This window comes from Vidua macroura, chromosome 10, assembly GCF_024509145.1.
Source record: "Vidua macroura isolate BioBank_ID:100142 chromosome 10, ASM2450914v1, whole genome shotgun sequence".
NCBI classification, from domain to species: domain Eukaryota; kingdom Metazoa; phylum Chordata; class Aves; order Passeriformes; family Viduidae; genus Vidua; species Vidua macroura.
This window is the reverse complement of record NC_071580.1, coordinates 2,925,530-2,943,920: the sequence shown is the minus strand read 5'-3', so window position 1 is coordinate 2,943,920 and position 18,391 is coordinate 2,925,530. Positions and strand designations below refer to the sequence as shown.

The following is an 18,391-nucleotide window of genomic DNA, read 5'->3' as shown; positions in this document are numbered from 1 at the left end:
GAAATAAATAGTGTTCCCTCGCTGAATAAGAATGCAAAAGTAGAGTCTGTTTAACTTTTGCTGGGGGAAGCTACTACAGCAGCAGGTTTTTAGAATGTGCAAATACACTGCGTGATATAACTCTGCTGGGTTGGTGTTGATGAGCTAAAGCAATCTTCTGACCCTTTTACTCTCATTGTAATAATCAAGTAATGTTTGTTTTGCTCGGTTTGCTTTACATTGCTGAGTTTGGTTTAAAGCAGCATTAAAATCCTTATGAAATGTAATATTTGCCAGGCATTCAAGGTGTAATAATAATCCTCTCTCACTTGCTACTTTTGTTAATATTAGCAGAGTGACCTGAGAGTAGATGAGTCCTCTCATTCAGTAGCACAAAACTTCTGTGTTTTTCAAGCTTGATCCAGCTTGTTCTTTGAAATGCCAGAGCTAAAAGGAACAGAACTGAATTTTTTGTTTTTTTTTTTTCTCACTACTATTATGATCTAAAGCTACTGCCTCTATATTTTACAATGCTACATTGTTTATCCCATCTCTTTTTAATTAACAGGAAAGTGCAGCAGGAGAACTAATTTTAATTAGTAATTAAGTGGATTAATCTTGAGGAACTTCAAAGTCTCTTGCTTTTCTTATCATCATTTTCTCTTCATAATGACAATATTTTAAATACCTTATTATTTCCAGCTTGTTGTGGTTTGGTCATGATCAAATTCAGTGAAGTAACAGTGTCACAACAACAGACAGAGAAATAACTTCTCCCATCTCATAGTGTTACTGGGTGCTCCAAAACCCAACTGGATCCCTCCTCCATCCCTTCTCCATCATTATCCTTCTCCCAGCTCTGGTGGCTTCTCAGGATTTTGGGTTTGGATTTGCAGAGGGGCTGAGAGGAGCCCTGGGATGCTCAACACTAATGATTTTTTAAGCAGAGATTTACAGAGCAAACCAAATCATTCTTCTCACCTCTCCTTCCATGGCCTCCCTTAAATCTTCTTGAGAGAGTTTTAAAATGAAACGTGCTGTGTTAAAAAAATAATCCCAAGTCTGTGTTGGTTTAGCAGGCTGGAAATACTCAGCAAACCGGGTAAATTATGCCCAGTTCTCTCAAAGACAGTGGGATTTAAGCTTGAATGTTGTAGCAAACTGGGGTGAATAGGCTCTTGTTTTGGTCTCTGTGGAGGTTTGGGGTGGATATCAGACAAGATTCTTCCCCCAGAGGGTGCTGGGCACTGCCCAGGCTCCCCAGGGAATGGCACAGCCCTGAGGCTGCCAGAGCTCCAGGAGGTTTGGACAACATTCCCAGGGATGCCCAGGGTGGGATTGTTGGGGTGCCTGTGCAGGGCCAGGAGCTGCATTGGATGATCCCTGTGGGGCCTTTCAAACTCAGGATATTCCCTGATTCCATGCACACAGAGAAGGAAGGCAAAAGCCAGTGAATGTGTGACTGAGCCTCCTGCCCATGCCGGGGTGAGTTGTCCTGACCCAAACTCCTTGGGACCTGCTGGACCCCGTGAGCTGACAAATCACATCACATTTAATCAAAAATGGGACAGTTGCTGGTTTCTGTCAGTCAAGCTGAATTCTTGGTGGAGTGCAAGACCAGCTCTGACGCCTATCGCCCCCATTCGCCACCTCATCTATTTTATTTTAACAAAACAACCATAAATGTTTATCTTTTCTAAAATTTATCTATTTTCTGTCTGTTTAGATGAATGCTAAAAATATTGTCCCTGAAGATTCCTCCCTGCTCCTTTGATGCTGTCTCAAAGTCAGGAGCCCCTTTGCACAAAATCTTCCCTTCCTCCCCTCTGCTGCATTTTCTTTCCAAGAACAGGCAAATAAGCAGGAGGAGCTCAAATTAGGCCACAGCTGTATTTTCCAGAGAAATTATCCTCATTCCTTTTAAGGACACGAGTGCGCTTCATTAACAAAGAATAGCCTGTTTAAAGGGACAGGACAAAGCATGGGATGTGTGACAGGGAAACAGGCAAAAAAAAAAAAATAGAAAGGAGCTTTGTTGAGCATTTTCAGATATGTAAACCATAGAAATGGATTTATGCAAATGGGTTTTTTGTGAATTTTCAGTTTCAAGGATGGTGCTGAGGTTGTATTTCAAAAGGTTGGGGTGAATAAGATTATTAGGGTATTTAAAAGTGATACATAATAATTTATATACTTAGCTTTAAGGTAATACTGATTATCACTTGGAAGAGTTCTCAGCAAGGAAAGAGCACACCATACCCAAATTATTAGGCACTATCTTCATATATTCAAAAATCCTTGATGTTTTAGCATTTTAATACTAATTTTAAATAGCAGAAGTATGACTGCTGCATATGACTCTGCTGTTTGTAAACTTGGTTAAAGATGCTCTAGAAAAACAAGATCTTAGAAGAAATTATTCATTTAGGTTTTGGTTGTTGGGTAAATCATCTGCAGTGGTCAGAGCCTGCTTGTATGACTTCATCTCTCCTGGTTTGTCTTCCTCAGTTCTACAGTTTTTAGCAAGAGAATTTTTCTGAAGTACTGACCAAATACTAAATGCTGAACACAAACTTTGTAACATAAATAACCAACAAGAACTATTTAACAGACTGTTTTGGTACTAATATATTACAGCACTAATTCTGAATTTATTTTTCGTCCTGTGTTCCAGGCATCATGATTTGGACAAATGGTTTAAGTCTCTTCACCGGATTTCTGATGGGCTTTCTTCTCCTGTCTGTGTTCACCAGGAAGGTGGTGCCTGAAGAGAACATCATTGCAACCAAGAAGGGCAAAGTCAGAGGGACCAGCCTGCAGGTGCTGGGGGGGACAGTCACAGCCTTCCTGGGAATCCCTTATGGGCAGCCCCCCGTCGGGAGGCTGAGATTCCAAAAACCAGAACCTCGGGAGAAATGGGCAGATGTTTGGGATGCCACCAAACACGCAAACTCCTGTTACCAGCCCATAGACACAACTTACCCAGGCTTTGCTGGCTCAGAGATGTGGAACCCAAAAACCAACCTAAGTGAGGACTGTTTATACCTGAATGTGTGGATTCCTTCTCCCAAGCCCAAGAACGCCACTGTCATGGTGTGGATTTATGGTGGTGGCTTCGAGTCTGGGTCCAGTTCCCTGCCTGTCTATGATGGGAAGTTTCTGGCCAGGGTGGAAAGAGTGGTCGTGGTTTCCATGAACTACAGGACTGGTGCACTGGGGTTTCTGTCCTTGCCAGGAAACCAGAAAGCTCCTGGAAATGCAGGTTTATTTGATCAAAGGTTGGCACTTCAGTGGGTCCAGGAGAACATAGCAGCCTTTGGAGGCAATCCCAAAAGCGTGACTCTGTTTGGAGAGAGCGCTGGCTCGGCCTCTGTCACCTATCACCTCCTTTCTCCTGAAAGCCACCCTTTATTCACCAGGGCCATCCTGCAGAGTGGGTCTGCGAATGCCCCCTGGGCTGCAATTACATCTTCTGAGGCCAGGAACAGAGCAGTGGCTTTGGCCAGACAGCTCCAGTGTCCCACCAGCAACGAGTCAGAGCTCATTTTCTGCCTCCAAGACAAGGACCCGAAGGAAATAGTGGAAAATGAAATTTTTGCCGTTCCATATGGTTCTCTTTTACAAATATATTTCTGTCCGAGCGTGGACGGCGATTTTCTGGCGGACATGCCAGAAGCATTGATGGAGAACGGTCTTTTCAAAGAGACCCAGGTCTTGGTGGGTGTCAATAAAGATGAAGGGTTGTCATTTCTGGCATACGGAGTCCCTGGCCTCGACAAGGATAGCGATGGCTCGATCAATAAAACCCAGTTTGAAGCAGCTTTAACTCTGGCCTTCCCAAGAGCAAGCAAACTTGCGATAGAGTCGATCATCTTCCACTACACGGACTGGGAAAACCTGGGAAAGCCGGAGCACTACCGGGATGCCATCGATGACGTTATCGGGGACTACAACATCATCTGTCCCGCGGTGGAGTTCAGCACCAGCTTCGCCCAGCTGGGCCACCACGTGTTCTTTTATTTCTTTGAGCATCGCTCCTCCAAGCTGCCCTGGCCCGAGTGGATGGGGGTCATGCACGGCTACGAGATCGAGTTTGTGTTCGGGCTGCCCCTGGAGAGGAGAGTGAATTACACCAAAGCTGAGGAGCTCCTGAGCCGCTCTATGATGAGACACTGGGCAACCTTTGCCAAAACTGGGTGAGTTACTCTGGAAGTTTGGTTGGTTGGATGTTGTTTTTCCAGGGGAAAAAGCTTGGTTGTTTCAGTGCTGCTTTGGAGCCTGGCTGGAATGATGGGAACAGATTAATTGTTCAGTTATCCAGAATTCTTATTTTAGTTCTGACAAAAGCACCGTTTCAATAAAATAAACTGTTGATGTGTTGCTCCCTGTATTGGACAAGCTTAAAGGAACAATGTTTATCCACACATAAAAGCAAATACAAAACATTTCTTTGCCAGGGCAGTGGTTGTTCCAAAGGCAGGTAATGGTTTCAAGGGTTAGAAACAAAATATTTCAAACGCTAGAAAAGATTTCCAGCAGTAGAAGTAGGAGGGGAAAAGCCCAATTTCCTTGAGGGTGTAATTTGCTCAGAACACTCAGGTGTATAACAGGGAGGTGTGTCGTGTTCACATGATGAAGAGGATGGGATTTCAGAAAGCCTCTCCTCTCTGTGTGCTCTGAGTGCAAGCCCATGACAAATCACTCTCCAGTTCCAGTCCACTCATCTTGAAGTGAAATATGGCCCAGCCTGCACAAGGAGCAAATAGGAATATTTCATTTGGGTGTTGGAAAGGATTAAATCCAACCCCTCTCCAGCTGGAGTCAGGAGGAGTGAGGCAGCCCTTGCACTTCTCAGCAGGGCTGGGGGCTCTCAATGAGATGCTCAGTTTGAAATGAAAACATTTCAGAGCAGTAACAAAAACAGCCCCCGCCACAGCAATCATACAGGATTAGTCCCAAGCCTGGTGGGAAGGGGAGGTATCTTTTTCCAGAAGTTTGGTTTGTGCTCTCTCCTGAGAAAATGATACATACAGAAATCTGTTCCTTGGAGAACACACAACCAAACAGTCAATTCACACTCTAAAAACATTTCTTTAACTTTATTGTTAAAATCCTACATTCATTCTGTTTCTAAAGTGGAGCCTTCGTTTGATATGTCAAGGATATATAGATTTGTAAAGGCTGAAATCAACATTGGAATAGGATCTAATTAATTTAGAAACCAGAGGGGACCACTGTGCTCATTTAGTCCACCCAACCTTGTACATAACACAAAACACAGGTAGGACTGAAACGTTCCCACTGATTAAAAATGTTTCCACTGATTAAAAATCCAGAACAAACATTGTTAGGTTGTTTTAAATCTTAATTCCACTTAAAATGTTACATTATAAAAGTTAATGCTTCCAGACTGAATTTGCCTAGTCTAACTCTGCATTTTCCAGGTTATACATTTTGACAATTTGTAAGATTCATTTTATGATTTTTGTTCTATATAGAGGTTGATTATTGAGGATCTATTTAAATAATCCTTAATCCTTTTTTTTTTTTAACTGTTTGTTAAACAAACAGATCATACTCTTGAGACTTGCACTAATGTGCTTTTTCTCAAATAATAACTCTCCACCTTTAAACCTGTGATTCACCCACACTTTGCTGGATCTTTCCCTGCCAGAATTAAACACTGTCATCCCCACAGAGCTGTAATTCCAGGTGTCACCTCTCCCTCCCAGTTCAACCTGACATCCCCTGTTTATCCATCCAAGGCAAGAGCTGTTTGTGCTTTGTGCTGTCATCTTGGGGCTGCCATGTGTCAAAGGCTCCACCATCCATCCCAAATCCACGTCCCCCCCTGTCTGGGCTCTCTCCAGCTCCAGGACACCCCAAAATTGGAGGCTGCCAACCCTGTGCTGTCCCTGCACCTCATCCTCTGTGGTGAACTCACTGCTTATTTTTATGTGCATCCCTTTTTTAACATATTTACTTATCAATGAGTGTGATTGATTGATTGATTGATTGCCTTGATTTATAGGAGGATTAATTACCTTAACAACTCCCATCCCCTTTATATGCTGGAGCTTGTAATAAATATTTCTCTTACCAGAAGAGATGAGCACATTAAAACTCAGAAAACAGCTGTACCAATAGCTGTACTCATCACTGCATAATGCTTTCATACAGCTTTAATTATTGTAAAATTTAATCTAAAATTGAATCCACGAGCTCTTCCTGCCTCCCTGTCTGCTCAGAGGCTGAACTCACGGAGGTGAGTTTGGTGGGGAGGGCTGTGATGCAGAGCAAAGCTTTCAGTGGAGCTCAGTCTGGAATTGAGCTGGGAGGTTGATTTATCAATGCCAAAAATGCATCTGGTAGATTCCCAAGATGAAGTCAGACGTTGGGAAAGGCTTGGGAGCACTTCCTGCACCATGGAGATGCGCTGTGACACCGTTCCTTTGGGGCTGGTGTTGGTGGAGAGCAAACTGAGTGAAAGTTCCTGGCTCCACCCTGCAGCTCCCCATCCTGCCCTAAAGGAGCCTGCAGCAGGATCTTCCACCAGACACAGCACATCCTGCCATTGGACACAACTATTTCTTAGTGGAAAAAGAGAAATTCAGGTCTATATTTGATTTTGCAGAGTGATATTTACATTTCTTTGAACTATTGGTTTCCACCGGATTATGTATATATTTCATTTTCATGCATTTATTTAATTTTCATGTATATAACTTTTATGTATATATGTTCATATATAAATCTCAATAACCTGCTCTGCAAAACACTGTTCCTGTCACTGCAGCTCCTAAAATTAAACAGCATAAGGTACATTCAGGTTTAAGTTTGTGGAAGACAGTCCTGTCACCTACTCTGATCATCATTCACACTATAATTAGATTACTCCACAGATTGAATTTCAAGTGGTTACCACAGCAAACAGCAAATAATCCCTCCCTCTGCTCCCACCACCAGGATCCAAACCATCATTATTGGGAAAAACAATACAAGCCAGCAATTTCTGTGTTAGTGAAAGATCAGATCAGGATTAACTCTCTACGTGCTCTGGATCCCTTTATTCAGAGTGTGCAAGCAGTGGGGAAGTAATAAAAATTCCTAATATTTCCAAAATTATTAAGCAATCTTTTTTTTTTTTTTTTTTTTTTTTTTTTTTTTTTTTTTTTTTTTTTTTTTTTTTTTTTTTTTTTTTTTTTTTTTTTTTTTTTTTCCCAGCACATTTGAGCACAGCAAACATTTATAAGGAGCTGGGGAAGCCCCGTTTTGACATAATGTTTGTAGGAAACTCTGGCATGATCAAAGGGCAAACCTCTGAGGGGAAAATTACCATTGATGTCTCCAGCAGATGAAGAGAAAAAATCAAGCAAAAATGAGAAATATTGTACAGCACATTTTTTAGTGAGGGTGTTTGACCTAATATTCTAATGTGCTGAAGTACAAAAGCACAAGGGAGGGGAGAGCAGCCTGCAGAGGAAAGGAGATGAAGTAGAGTCAACAAAACTGGAAAAAAAATATTGTTTTTCTTGGTGTTTTCTGGCTGGGAGGGACTGAGAGGTGACAGAGCTGCCTCTCATCAGGGGCCTTCAAGCCCAAACCTTGACCATAGTGATCTCTGGGTTTTATTATCAATCAAGGAATAAAAATACTGATAGGAAAATTTAAAATATGCACTTAGGAGCATTTTCTCTTTCTGTCATGCAGCCAAACCCCACAAAACTGCTGCCCTCTTCCCCCACAGAGGGAGGGAAGAGAGAGCTGGAGGGATGAAAGCAAAGAAACCTTGTGAGAAATCCTTGATGTCATGTAAGGACAAAAGAAAAGATGTTAGGGGCAGAAAGTGGCTCCTTGAAAGCATCCCAAGAGTGTGAAATCCTTGATTTCTGCATTTCTCAGTAACTAAAAGGACACTGTCAGCCAGCCCAGGGCTGTCCCAGCCCACCACCATCCCCAGCAGGAGTGGATGCAAGTTTCCAAATCTCTGGGCACTTCCTAGTTCACATCCTGGCTAAAAGTAAACATCAGTGATTAGTGACCATTTTTTTTCCTGGAAAATTACAGGCATTTCTATTTTTGAATATAAACAGGGAATGGAGATGTAGAGGATTCAGTAGGAGACAGGAACACACATTTCTCCTGGGAGCTTTGGGGCTGGCGCTGCTGTCAGACTCCAATTTCTCTTCTGGATCCCAGGGAATAGGGTCATTTTTAGGAATCTGCCATATATTGACATAGCCTGTGAAGATCCTGCTCAAAAAGTCTTTTCCATGGCTGAATTTGGGTATCAAGTAAGTTTGACAAAGTATCCCAGCCATTCCTTTTTAAGCTATTAAGATATTCCAAAAAATACTTTTATTTTTCATACATTTGAGCCTTGAAAGAGCAACATTTTCCTCTTACCCTGAAAAATCCTTGTTCTACCAGCAAGGGAAGAAAGAGACCTATTACTCCTGCTGTCTGAATAAATCAAGCCTAATAAAATATTTGGGTTCTAAGAAAGAACAGATTCCAAAATCGAAGTTCTTGATTTACACTTCAAGGTTGAATTCCTCCCTTCACCTTGGCCTGGGGTTTCCTCAGTTTATTCTTGCATTTAAGAGTATTGGCAGTTGAATATCAATTCATAGCCTCAAAATCATTTCATAAAATACCAGAGATCACCACAGTTAGACAAAGAGAGATGGGCAGATTGGATTCAGCAGGAAACCGTAGTGTGGTGTCATGAAAAGTGCTGGATCAACTCTGGTATGACTGTGTTTGTGTGGAAATAACATTTATTTTAACAATATTGTTCATTTTCAGTGGCCTTCTCCTAAATTTTTCCCAGCATACTTGATTTTAAGCCACACTCATGAAAAAATAGAAATCTCTCTTTTTGAACATTTTTAAAGTTCCTTTTTCTGCCTCACTTTTGTGATTCTTCAGGAAGCTTTTGAAAGCAGGCAGGTGACACTAACAGGTCCTACAAATCCCAAGCCCCAGAATGCTCTGCCAGCTCTGGGAAGGGGAAATTTTATTTATCCCTAGAAAAACTAGATGGGATCCCAAATCTTTGGGTGCCTTTTCTATTCCTCTCTCCATTAGATTTGGTAACTGTGTTCTTTAGTGATGAGAGATGCAAAGTGACAAGAGCCAGACAAATCAGAGGAGCTGAAATCTCAAGCAAGACTATAACGGAGCACACAAAGATAATATTTTTTAAGGCTTTGTGAAAAATGTTTCTGATAAAAGGAAACGGGCAAAACTTGTCTCCCTGCCAGTTTTACAACTGCTGAAACAAATCTTTGCAGCTTTTTCTATAAAGTGAAGCCTTTGAAATATTTCCTCCTATGTTTTAGGGGAATTTGTGAGGCTTTGATTGTCCCACTAAAGCTGTGAAGCATTTTGTCTGGTTATTATTGCCTTTCCCTGATGTTCCTCTGGTAGACACATAATAAATTTCAGTGCTTTTGTTACCAACTTATCACAACCTGTTTATAGAGAGTAGTTTCAGAGCAGTGAGAACAAAACCAACAGCCTCATATAGAGTCCAGGCAGCACTTGAACTGGGGACCTATATACTCTGGGTATGGGAAGGACTGAATATACTGGGAAAAAATAAAAATAAAAAACTCCAACCACTTTTAATTTCTTTATACTTCAGGAAGTTGGAAGTTTTATGTCCCTCTGAGCCATTTCAAGGGAAGAAATTTACTGTGGGCTGTATTTCAGCCAGAGATTCACTCGTGTTCACAGGGATAGAGGAAATTTTTTTGGGTTGGAGTCACTTTGATCCTCACAGGGTCTTCAAACACTCCAGAGGCAGAGCTCAGGGGGACCAAGAGGAGCCTTTCCCTGAGGCTGCTGCTCCTGGGATCTCACACCCTTCCAGAAAAATTAATTTTTCATCTTTACAAGTGATTTTTCCTGATCAGGTCAAGAATCCAGAAAAAAAGATTTCTGGATTAAAAAAAAAAAGGAGTATGAACAGAGTGGGAGAGAGGTTCCCAAAAATACAAAAATGTATGTGGGAAGTCTTTCTTCCCCATGTTAGGGAAAATTAAAGCTTTCATTTTGACCCAAAAGGACACATTTATTCTCTCATTCACTGTCTTTCATGTGACAAATTTCTGAGCCATGCAAAGAAACTGCAGAAATTATAGTCTTGAAATAAAAAAAGTTTCATTTTGAAGAAAATTTACTCCTATTTTTCAGTTTTGAGTTCTTAAAGGTGACTCATCATCTTTCCCAGAGTTTATATCCATTGTTATATTCAGAAACAGTAATGGAAACACCTTTGTAGCAAACTAATAGGAAACAGTGGATCATGGAAAATATCAGTAACCAGAGACTCACCTTGGCAGGCATCTCTCTCTCTCTGGCTTGCAAGCTGACAAGCTGTCACTGAATTTCTAAACTGAAAACAGGAGTATTTGATTCAGATGTTTTTCAAAAATTAGTCTGGGGTACAAATTGTTGAGATTGGTTTAATTTTATTACAAACATTGCAAATTACAAGAAGATGTCTCCTTCCTCTCCATATGTGCAGCAAACTCAATTCTGTCCACGCGGATTTTAGTCCCTCCAAGAGATGAGTCAAACCATTATTTTCAAACAGGAGATGAGAACATCTATTAAAGAAATGTCCAAATATTGTGGGAGCCTTTGAGTGAGAACAAAACTAAAAGCTAGAGCAGAAATGCAGAGGATTGCCTGGGAGAGAACAGTGGCAGGGCTTTGTGGAGCAGGGGAAGCTTGAATTCAGTTGTCAAAGGCTGTGGGACCAAAACCATCAGTGGTGATTCACGGGCCTGGGGCTGAGCACGGAGAACTCCTGAGCCCTGGGAGAGAGGGAGATCTGAGGGGCTGGAGGAAGAAATGGAGCTGGGGAAGGGGCTGGAGCACCAGGAGAGGCTGAGGGAGCTGGGAAGGGGCTCAGAAAAAGAGGCTCAGGGGGAGTTTCTGGCTCTGCACAACCCCTGCCAGGAGGGGACAGCCGGGGGGGGTCGGGCTCTGCTCCCAGGGAACGGGGACAGGAGGAGAGGGAATGGCCTCAGACTGTGCTAAGGGAGGTTTAGGTTGGATATTAGGAAGAATTTCTCATGGAAAGGGATGTCCTGCCTCGGTAAAACCTGCCCAGGCCTGTGGTGCCATCCCTGTCCCTTGAGGCGCATGGATGTGGCACTTGGGGACATGGGACAGTGGTGGCCTTGGCAGTGCCAGGTCAGCAGATCCTGGGGATCTTTTCCAACCTAATTCAATGATTCTATGGATCCAAATCTTGGATGTGGCTCTGCCTTTCCTCGTGAGACAGGCTGAAGTGCTGGACAGGGTTCCCTGCTGTCCCAAGGGCCTGGCAGAGTCTACACAGACACATTCTGGGGAAAGGAGAGGCATGAAGAGAAATAAATGTTTCAAGAGTGAAATAAAACCATGGTGTGATTGCCACCTCAAATTTGGGAGTGGGAGTGAGAAGCCTGGATGGAAATAATTTAGTGTTTGGTGGGATGTAAGGAAAACAGACAAGCAAGAGAAGGAAATGTAACTGCTGTAACATCAGGTGACCAAGAAATGCACAAAGGAGAAAAAACAAGAGAGAGATTGAAATATGAAAGTAGAAAATGTCTGAAAGGCTTGCAGGGGGAGAACAAATCTGAGAAGAGAGAAATGAAGGAAGGGCACACGTGGACTTATTACGAGTTGTATTTGAGACAGGTTCACATATAAAACCAGGCACTTCAGAGAGAATGTATTTTACAGGCACGTAAACACACGGTTCCAAGAGGCACTGAGAAATTCTAATTAATGTTCACCCACAGTTAATCCCCTTTTTAAGGGCCACTCTTCTTCCATGCTGCTTTCCTGCAGCTTAGTCCTTGTTTCATCATCAGAAGGCAGAAATGGAAGTTTGAAAGGTCTGCAAACCCCATTTTTCCAGGTGGTTCTGGAACACTAATCTGAAGGGATGCTGAGAAGGTCCACGGGAGGAATGGAAACTTTTCAGTGCACATTTCAATTTAGTCCCCAGCGCCAGAGATTGGCTGTTCCAGGGAAGTGGCAAAGGCGAGAGGAGAGGAAATGAGGAGCAGCAGAGGTTACCTAACACCACATTTTTGAAGGGAGCTCAATGTGGTGTTTAATTCTGTTTTCAATCAGCTGCAGGGAAAGGCAGTGGTGGGGAAATGTAGTTAGAAAGTCAGTGTTGGGATTTGGGAAATTCTGTCCCCAAGAATCTGAAGCTGTGTTGGTAGAAATTGGGCATTTTGTGCGCACAGTTGGTGATGTTACACAATTCTATAAGAATATAAAATTCTGCTTCCCCAGACACTTCTGTGTCCTCTACCTTTCCTTGCAGGCACACAAGAGAATTTCTTAATTCCATAAAATACAAACCTTAAAGAGCACTACCTCAAATGTACACCTCTTCCTACAGGAACAGCTGTTTAAAAACTGATTTTTTTTTTTTTTTAACTCTAACAATTTTTTTTCATTTTAATAAGCTTTTAAATATCTGCCTCTCATGGATCTTATTCATGGTGCAACCTCCAAGTGGATTTTCTGTACAAGTGGAAATGCTCAGACATTTAACAGATGTTTTTCCTAGCAATAAAGTAGTCTGCATACAATAATTTCCACGAAACCCTCTCGAGTTTTGAAAGAGAAGAACTTTAAACAGATTCCTCCTCTCTTTTCATGTTGTTTCTTCCTAGGAGCAACCCTTCCATGGCTCCCAGTCCATGTGTTGGTATTTGGAGATCTCCCTCTTGCTGCAGTTCAAAACAGAGACTCAGAAGAATTTACAAGAATGGGACATAATTCAGATTTCCTTATCGAAGGAAGTCATATGTAGCTTCCACTTGTAAATGTCAAACCTATAATGACTTTATACCATAAGAAATTATTATTATATTATTATTATTATTACTATTATTATTATATATTTGGGGAGAGAGTTGAGAACATTCTATCTTCTTGTTTACATTTCCCAGCATGAAGCTGCAGTGGTTCAGTTTCTGATGAAGCAGTAACACAAATTCCCCCTCCTGAAAACTACCCAATACTTTCATTTTTAGGACTGCTCAATTTGGCCTAGATTACATGGTCGTGAAAGTTTGTGACTCATGCACTTCCTCCCACTCACAGAAATAAAACAGTAGTAGAAAATATAAAGAAAAATGCCACTGTGATGAAATTCATCAGGACACAACGAATCCAGAGGGTTTTGGTTGGTTCAGGGCTCTGTGGAGCATCCATCCTGAAAATAAATCATGATTAGGGCAATTTCCATTGAAAACAAATCTCAAATATCATATCCTGGCATAGTATCAAGTACACAGTCTCAATTGCAAATTTAGTCACTAGAGATAAGAAAAGCATTGAACACATTTATCCAACAATTTCTGAGTGCCTGGGATGAACTTTATTAATGGCAGAGAAAGGAAGGAATGGAACCAGCAATAATATCCATGAGCACAGTATTTACTCTTTCTCAGAACCAGCTGGGCTGACAAATTTTACCAAAGACAGTGGGAATTTAAAACACAGGATTAATAGTTTTATGGCTATAAAAATATTATTCTCTCCTTTCACACCCTCTTTTTTTGTTTCTTATGAAGCCCTGATTTGTTCCAGGGAGTAATTCTGGGTAAGATATTGTGTAAGTTTGTGTTTTTCCAGGTTGTGAGGAGGAAGAGGGGTTGCAGAGGAGATAAAACAGCCTCAGAGGATGACCAAAATGGCAAGTGCTATGTGCCTTCCTGTCTACTCATTCTTTTACTTACCTGTTAGGGAAGGTACTTCTTCCTTCAAGGTCTCAGTGGGGTTCAGGACCTTCCTCCATTTCCAAATATCCCTCTTCAACAAGACTAAAAGCTATAGTTCCATTTGATGTCTTCCTGCAGCCAAGACTGTTAAGAAATAACAGCTTTGAAAAGTGGCCCTGGAAAGCTGAAATTGACACCACACAAAAGGGCAGAAGGATCTTACAAAACACTTTACAGGAACATTGGGAAAAAAAGGTAAAATGGTTCCTTCAGCTTAAAGAAGGACTAAGCTGCAGTGTTGCCTCTCTCATGTCTATCCAAAAGCTATGTGAACATGAAATGTGAATATTCACACCAGAACCTGAGTCCTGGAGAAGGTGTGAAATCCTCACTGTGACTCTTACACAGAACAGTGGGACAGCTCCAGACCTCATATGATAAAATCCCATCTCATCCATGCTCTGTGTGGAGTTTGGGGTTCCTGAAGCTGCGCCAGGCTTGCCTGGAACATTTCAGAGTGAAGGAGAACCCACGTGCAGCACGGCCCAGAGGGTCAGAAATGCAGGCAGGGGTTGAAGGGCTCATTAGCTCTGGCTCAAACTCATTATTTCTCCTGCCACCAGAGCAGGTTCCTGTCCAGGAGCCAGGGGTTGGAAGCACCCAGCTCCTAAATGCTCAGCAAAGAGCTGAGGCAGGACATCCTGCATTGAAATGTCTCAAATGCTCCATTATTTATGACCAATAAAGCCTTGAGGCCTGCCTTGTGTACAGCACGAATTTATGATGTACACAAGCAGGAATTGCTTCAACTCAATGGGTGCTCCACGAGGCTCTTTGGAGCAGAACACAAGACAGAAAACATAGTAACAAATAGCACAAATAAAAAAAAAAAAAAACCTGAAAAAAAAAAAAAGGAATAACAGCTTGTTGCTTCATTTCCTGAAACTGATATTTAATAGCACATCCCACGATAATTTATAGTTAAAGGCATTTAAACAGGCAGCTGCTGTGTCCAGGCTGGAATCTGGGAGGAATATCCTGAGCTTTATTTATCCTGTGAAGGTGTAAGAAAGCCTGGCTGCAAAGGTTCTTCTCCAGTTTCTCTCAGTTAAGGACTTTGCCAGCTGGATCCTGCTGCTTTCTTCAGGGATCAGCAGGAGGAATAATATTTACCCAGGCTAGGACTTGCAAAGCAGTTTCCCTCTGGCTCAGGGACACTGCAGTCACTGGATTATGGACTCGTGTGTGTGATTTGGGAGTGAGAACTGAGCACAGCAGGGCATAATGAACTTCCCAGAACCAGCTGATTAAAAAGGGAGTTTGAAGGATTCGAGTCTGCACATCCCTCAGACTCGTAGTGCTCATCAGAAGAGCCCTTTCTTTCCTACTGTGGGAATCTCAGTAAGGCTCAAATGCCACAAAATCAGGATTTTTGCACCTTATTAAGAGCAATTATATGAATTTTCTTAAAATTTCAATTATATGGTAATTTAAACCAATTATATGAGAAATGTTTAATGACTTACATTTTCAGAAACCCCTCACTATTTTCTCACATCCATGGTGCCATCCAAGCAAAGCCTTACTTCTGCTGTCACTACCCCATCATCTCCCCGGGGGCCACACCAGCACCCCAAATTGAGATTAACCTGGCAGCCAGTGTGCTGCAATGGGAAAATGAGCACAGGTATAAACATCACCCATCCTGGCCTTCAGGGATCACGTGAGACATCTGGATGTGCTGGCCTGGCTAACGCCACAAACACCTCCTGCCCCTCTGGAGCGGGGCTGGGGCAGCACAGGAGGGCCTGGAGCTCCTCATCAGCATTCCCACTAATTAGGAGTGTCGTCCTGCCCAAGCGGGAAAGAGTCAAAGCAACAAAATGTTTTTTTTCCAAAATGTGAGGGGAAAGAAAAAAAAAAAATTCATCTGTTTGGTTTAGACCTTGAAGATCATCCAGCCGTCAGATGTGCAGAAGCAGCCCTCACTCCCAGAGCTACGCTTGGGGTGAAACCTTTAGTTTGTCCTTCTTGTTTGATGCTGAACTGACTGTCCCCATAATTCTCAGAGGTTTTGTACTGCAGCTGCAGGAAACCTGCAAGAGTTGGGGTTATTTTTGCTGTTGCATTCCCTCCAAGGCCATTACCCCTCCTGGTTTTCTTGTGCCCATGGTAGCACTTCATAAAATACCATCCCATGGAAACCAGCTGATTGCCAGTGCTGCCCAACAGCCACCAGGAATCGCAAAAGCCAATAAAAGGGATTCACATTCCAAAAGGGATTCACATTCCCTCTCTCCTGCCTTTAAACCAGCTTTTAAAAGAAAAGGGGCCAAATTGGAAATGAGTGTCAGCAGTTCTAGCCAGGTTGAAGCCAATCCACTCACACTGGGAGGAATGGATCTCCCTCAGATTTTAATTCCTCCTGCACAGGGGAAGCAGAGGGTGCAGCAGAATTATCATTAATTTTCATTCATCGTAGTGGGCACTGAGATGTGGGATTGTTTTTCTTGTCCTTTGGAGAAACCCACAACATAAGTCACAAACAGGAGCATGGTGAAAGCTTGGGGCAGTCCAAGCTACACTGTAGGACACTTGTTTTACAAAAGTAAATTCCAAAGCACCCTAAACATGTTTCCAGGAGGGTTAGCAGAGAATATTTTCCATTCTGGACTTCTTCAAAATACAACTTAACACTACAAAAGGATAACCTCTGTGGTAATGACAGAATTCACTCCATGAGTTTTCACTCTGCTCTTCAGAACTTGCTCCCAAAAATAAGGGGAATATTGTCCAGGTACTTTATATCCTGAATGTTTACCAAAACCAATCAGATGATGAATTACATTTTTTTGTGTGTCTGTATGATAAACCATTTGTAAAGGTAATGCTGTGTGAATATTAATAAAAATGCAGTGAGCTGGTATTGTTTCTCAGGCTATATTGATCATATTAATGAGAATAGTAATGTATGCATGTTTATTATGATTAACAGAGCTCTGTTCATGTTGCATTTTCCATTGGAATGAAATTAACTTTCTAACGTTGCTGAAGAGGAATATTAAATACAGAGAAATGGTTGGTGAATAAGCTCTTCCAAAACCCTCTTCATGCCTGTATCAAATTTAGTACACTTGCTATAAATTAATCTTGAAAAATAGAAGTTATTGGCAATTGTGGATGGAAAAACCCAAAGGAGGAAGAACATGATCTAAGTAACAACAAGTACAATCAAGAAACTTCCACTTAAAAACATATCTTAACAAAATGATTTGCTATAAACAAGCTGCTGTGCCACTACCAGAATAGAGAGAATCCAGCCTATAATTTCGGGGCATATGCAAAGAGAAAACATAGCTGCAGGAATGAGACAAATTCTGTTTACACTAGAGTTTAAAAGCACAGGTGGTTTGAGTTTGTGTTTTGTTTTGTTTTGTTTTTCTGTCTCCAATTTATTTTCTGAGAGCAATTCAAAGAATTGTATTTCTCCATTGCTTTAAGACTTGCTCCTGCAAATTATAAAAAGGGTAGAAATGGAAAAAGATTCTTTCTAAGATCTTCAGTGAAGCTCATATTCCTGGTTTAGATGAAGATGTCCTTGCTCATTTCAGGAGGTTGGATCTTCCAACTTCCTTTCCAAACCATACTATTTTATGATTTTCTCCAAACAAAATTAAGACCTTCTCTGAATACATCTTGTCCAAGAAAGGTGATTTGACTAAATAAAACCAAGAAATATAGGCCTGGCCTGAAGATGCACAGCCCAAAGCATTTTCAGGACACACCATCAGGCCCCAGTGCCAGCACTAAAGTGGCAAAACTGGAATTACTGAAGCAGAGGTGATTAAGCAATACCAGTAGATGAAAGAGCAGAGGTTTATGGAACTGATAAAAGATGACAGAATGGAGCTTTCCATGCAAATTGAACTTTTTTTTTTTTTTTTTTTAGTACAAACAAGTTTCTGTAATCGATCACCAAAGATTGTCCATCCAAACCTAAATGGGCAGCGACAAGTTTGTGCAGGGTATTGGATTCCTGTCTGCTCACTGAAGATATTCCCACCACACTTCCACTGTTCTGTATGAATATTGTTAGACTTTGAATTTGGTGCAAAGAACAGGGAATTTTACAGCCTATTCTGGGCACTGCAATTCTCATCATAAAGTTATTAGTAAGAAGGAATGAACAGTAATTGTGAGGGAACAACAAGGTTATAATCATAACTTGTTCCAAATTATACTCCTGTGATCTCCCTTTTGCTCTGGCTGGTAGCTGCTTTTTAACTTGGGAAATTTTCAATATTAAAGCCAAGAAGGAAATTACTGGGCATTTCTTTGAAGAGTAAACTTCCTAGAAATGCAGAGATTGTCCTAATCAGCAGGTTCACGGGCTTCAAAGTGCTGTGTTCACCTGACAGTTCTTTCAATCATTTTTTAGTAAAATACATCTGTAGCAATCGAGGCATTGTGTAATCCCCCCACACACCTGTAAATTATAATGTGGGATGTCATGATTTATTTCACAGAGTAAAAGCTGTTAAATGAATACTGACAGCACCATTAGCATCCTGATCTTGAACTGAAGAGCAAGTCAGCTCTGCTTAAGTCATCATTCTCAGGAGCCACAAATAAATGTGCACTTAAAAAAGGTGCCATGGGTTAAT

At 41.6% G+C, this 18,391-nt stretch overlaps 1 protein-coding gene across 4 annotated transcripts in view; it reads left to right on the top strand.

The window, feature by feature from the left end:
• BCHE (butyrylcholinesterase) overlaps positions 1-18,391 on the top strand; it is a 50,760-nt gene that overhangs the window by 23,629 nt on the left and 8,740 nt on the right. For all 4 annotated transcript variants that reach the window (XM_053986628.1, XM_053986627.1, XM_053986629.1 and 1 more), the window contains one exon: positions 2,654-4,175. In XM_053986628.1, coding sequence (XP_053842603.1) covers positions 2,659-4,175 — 1,517 coding nt within the window. In that variant the 5' untranslated portion in view covers positions 2,654-2,658. The remainder of the gene's footprint in view (positions 1-2,653; positions 4,176-18,391) is intronic.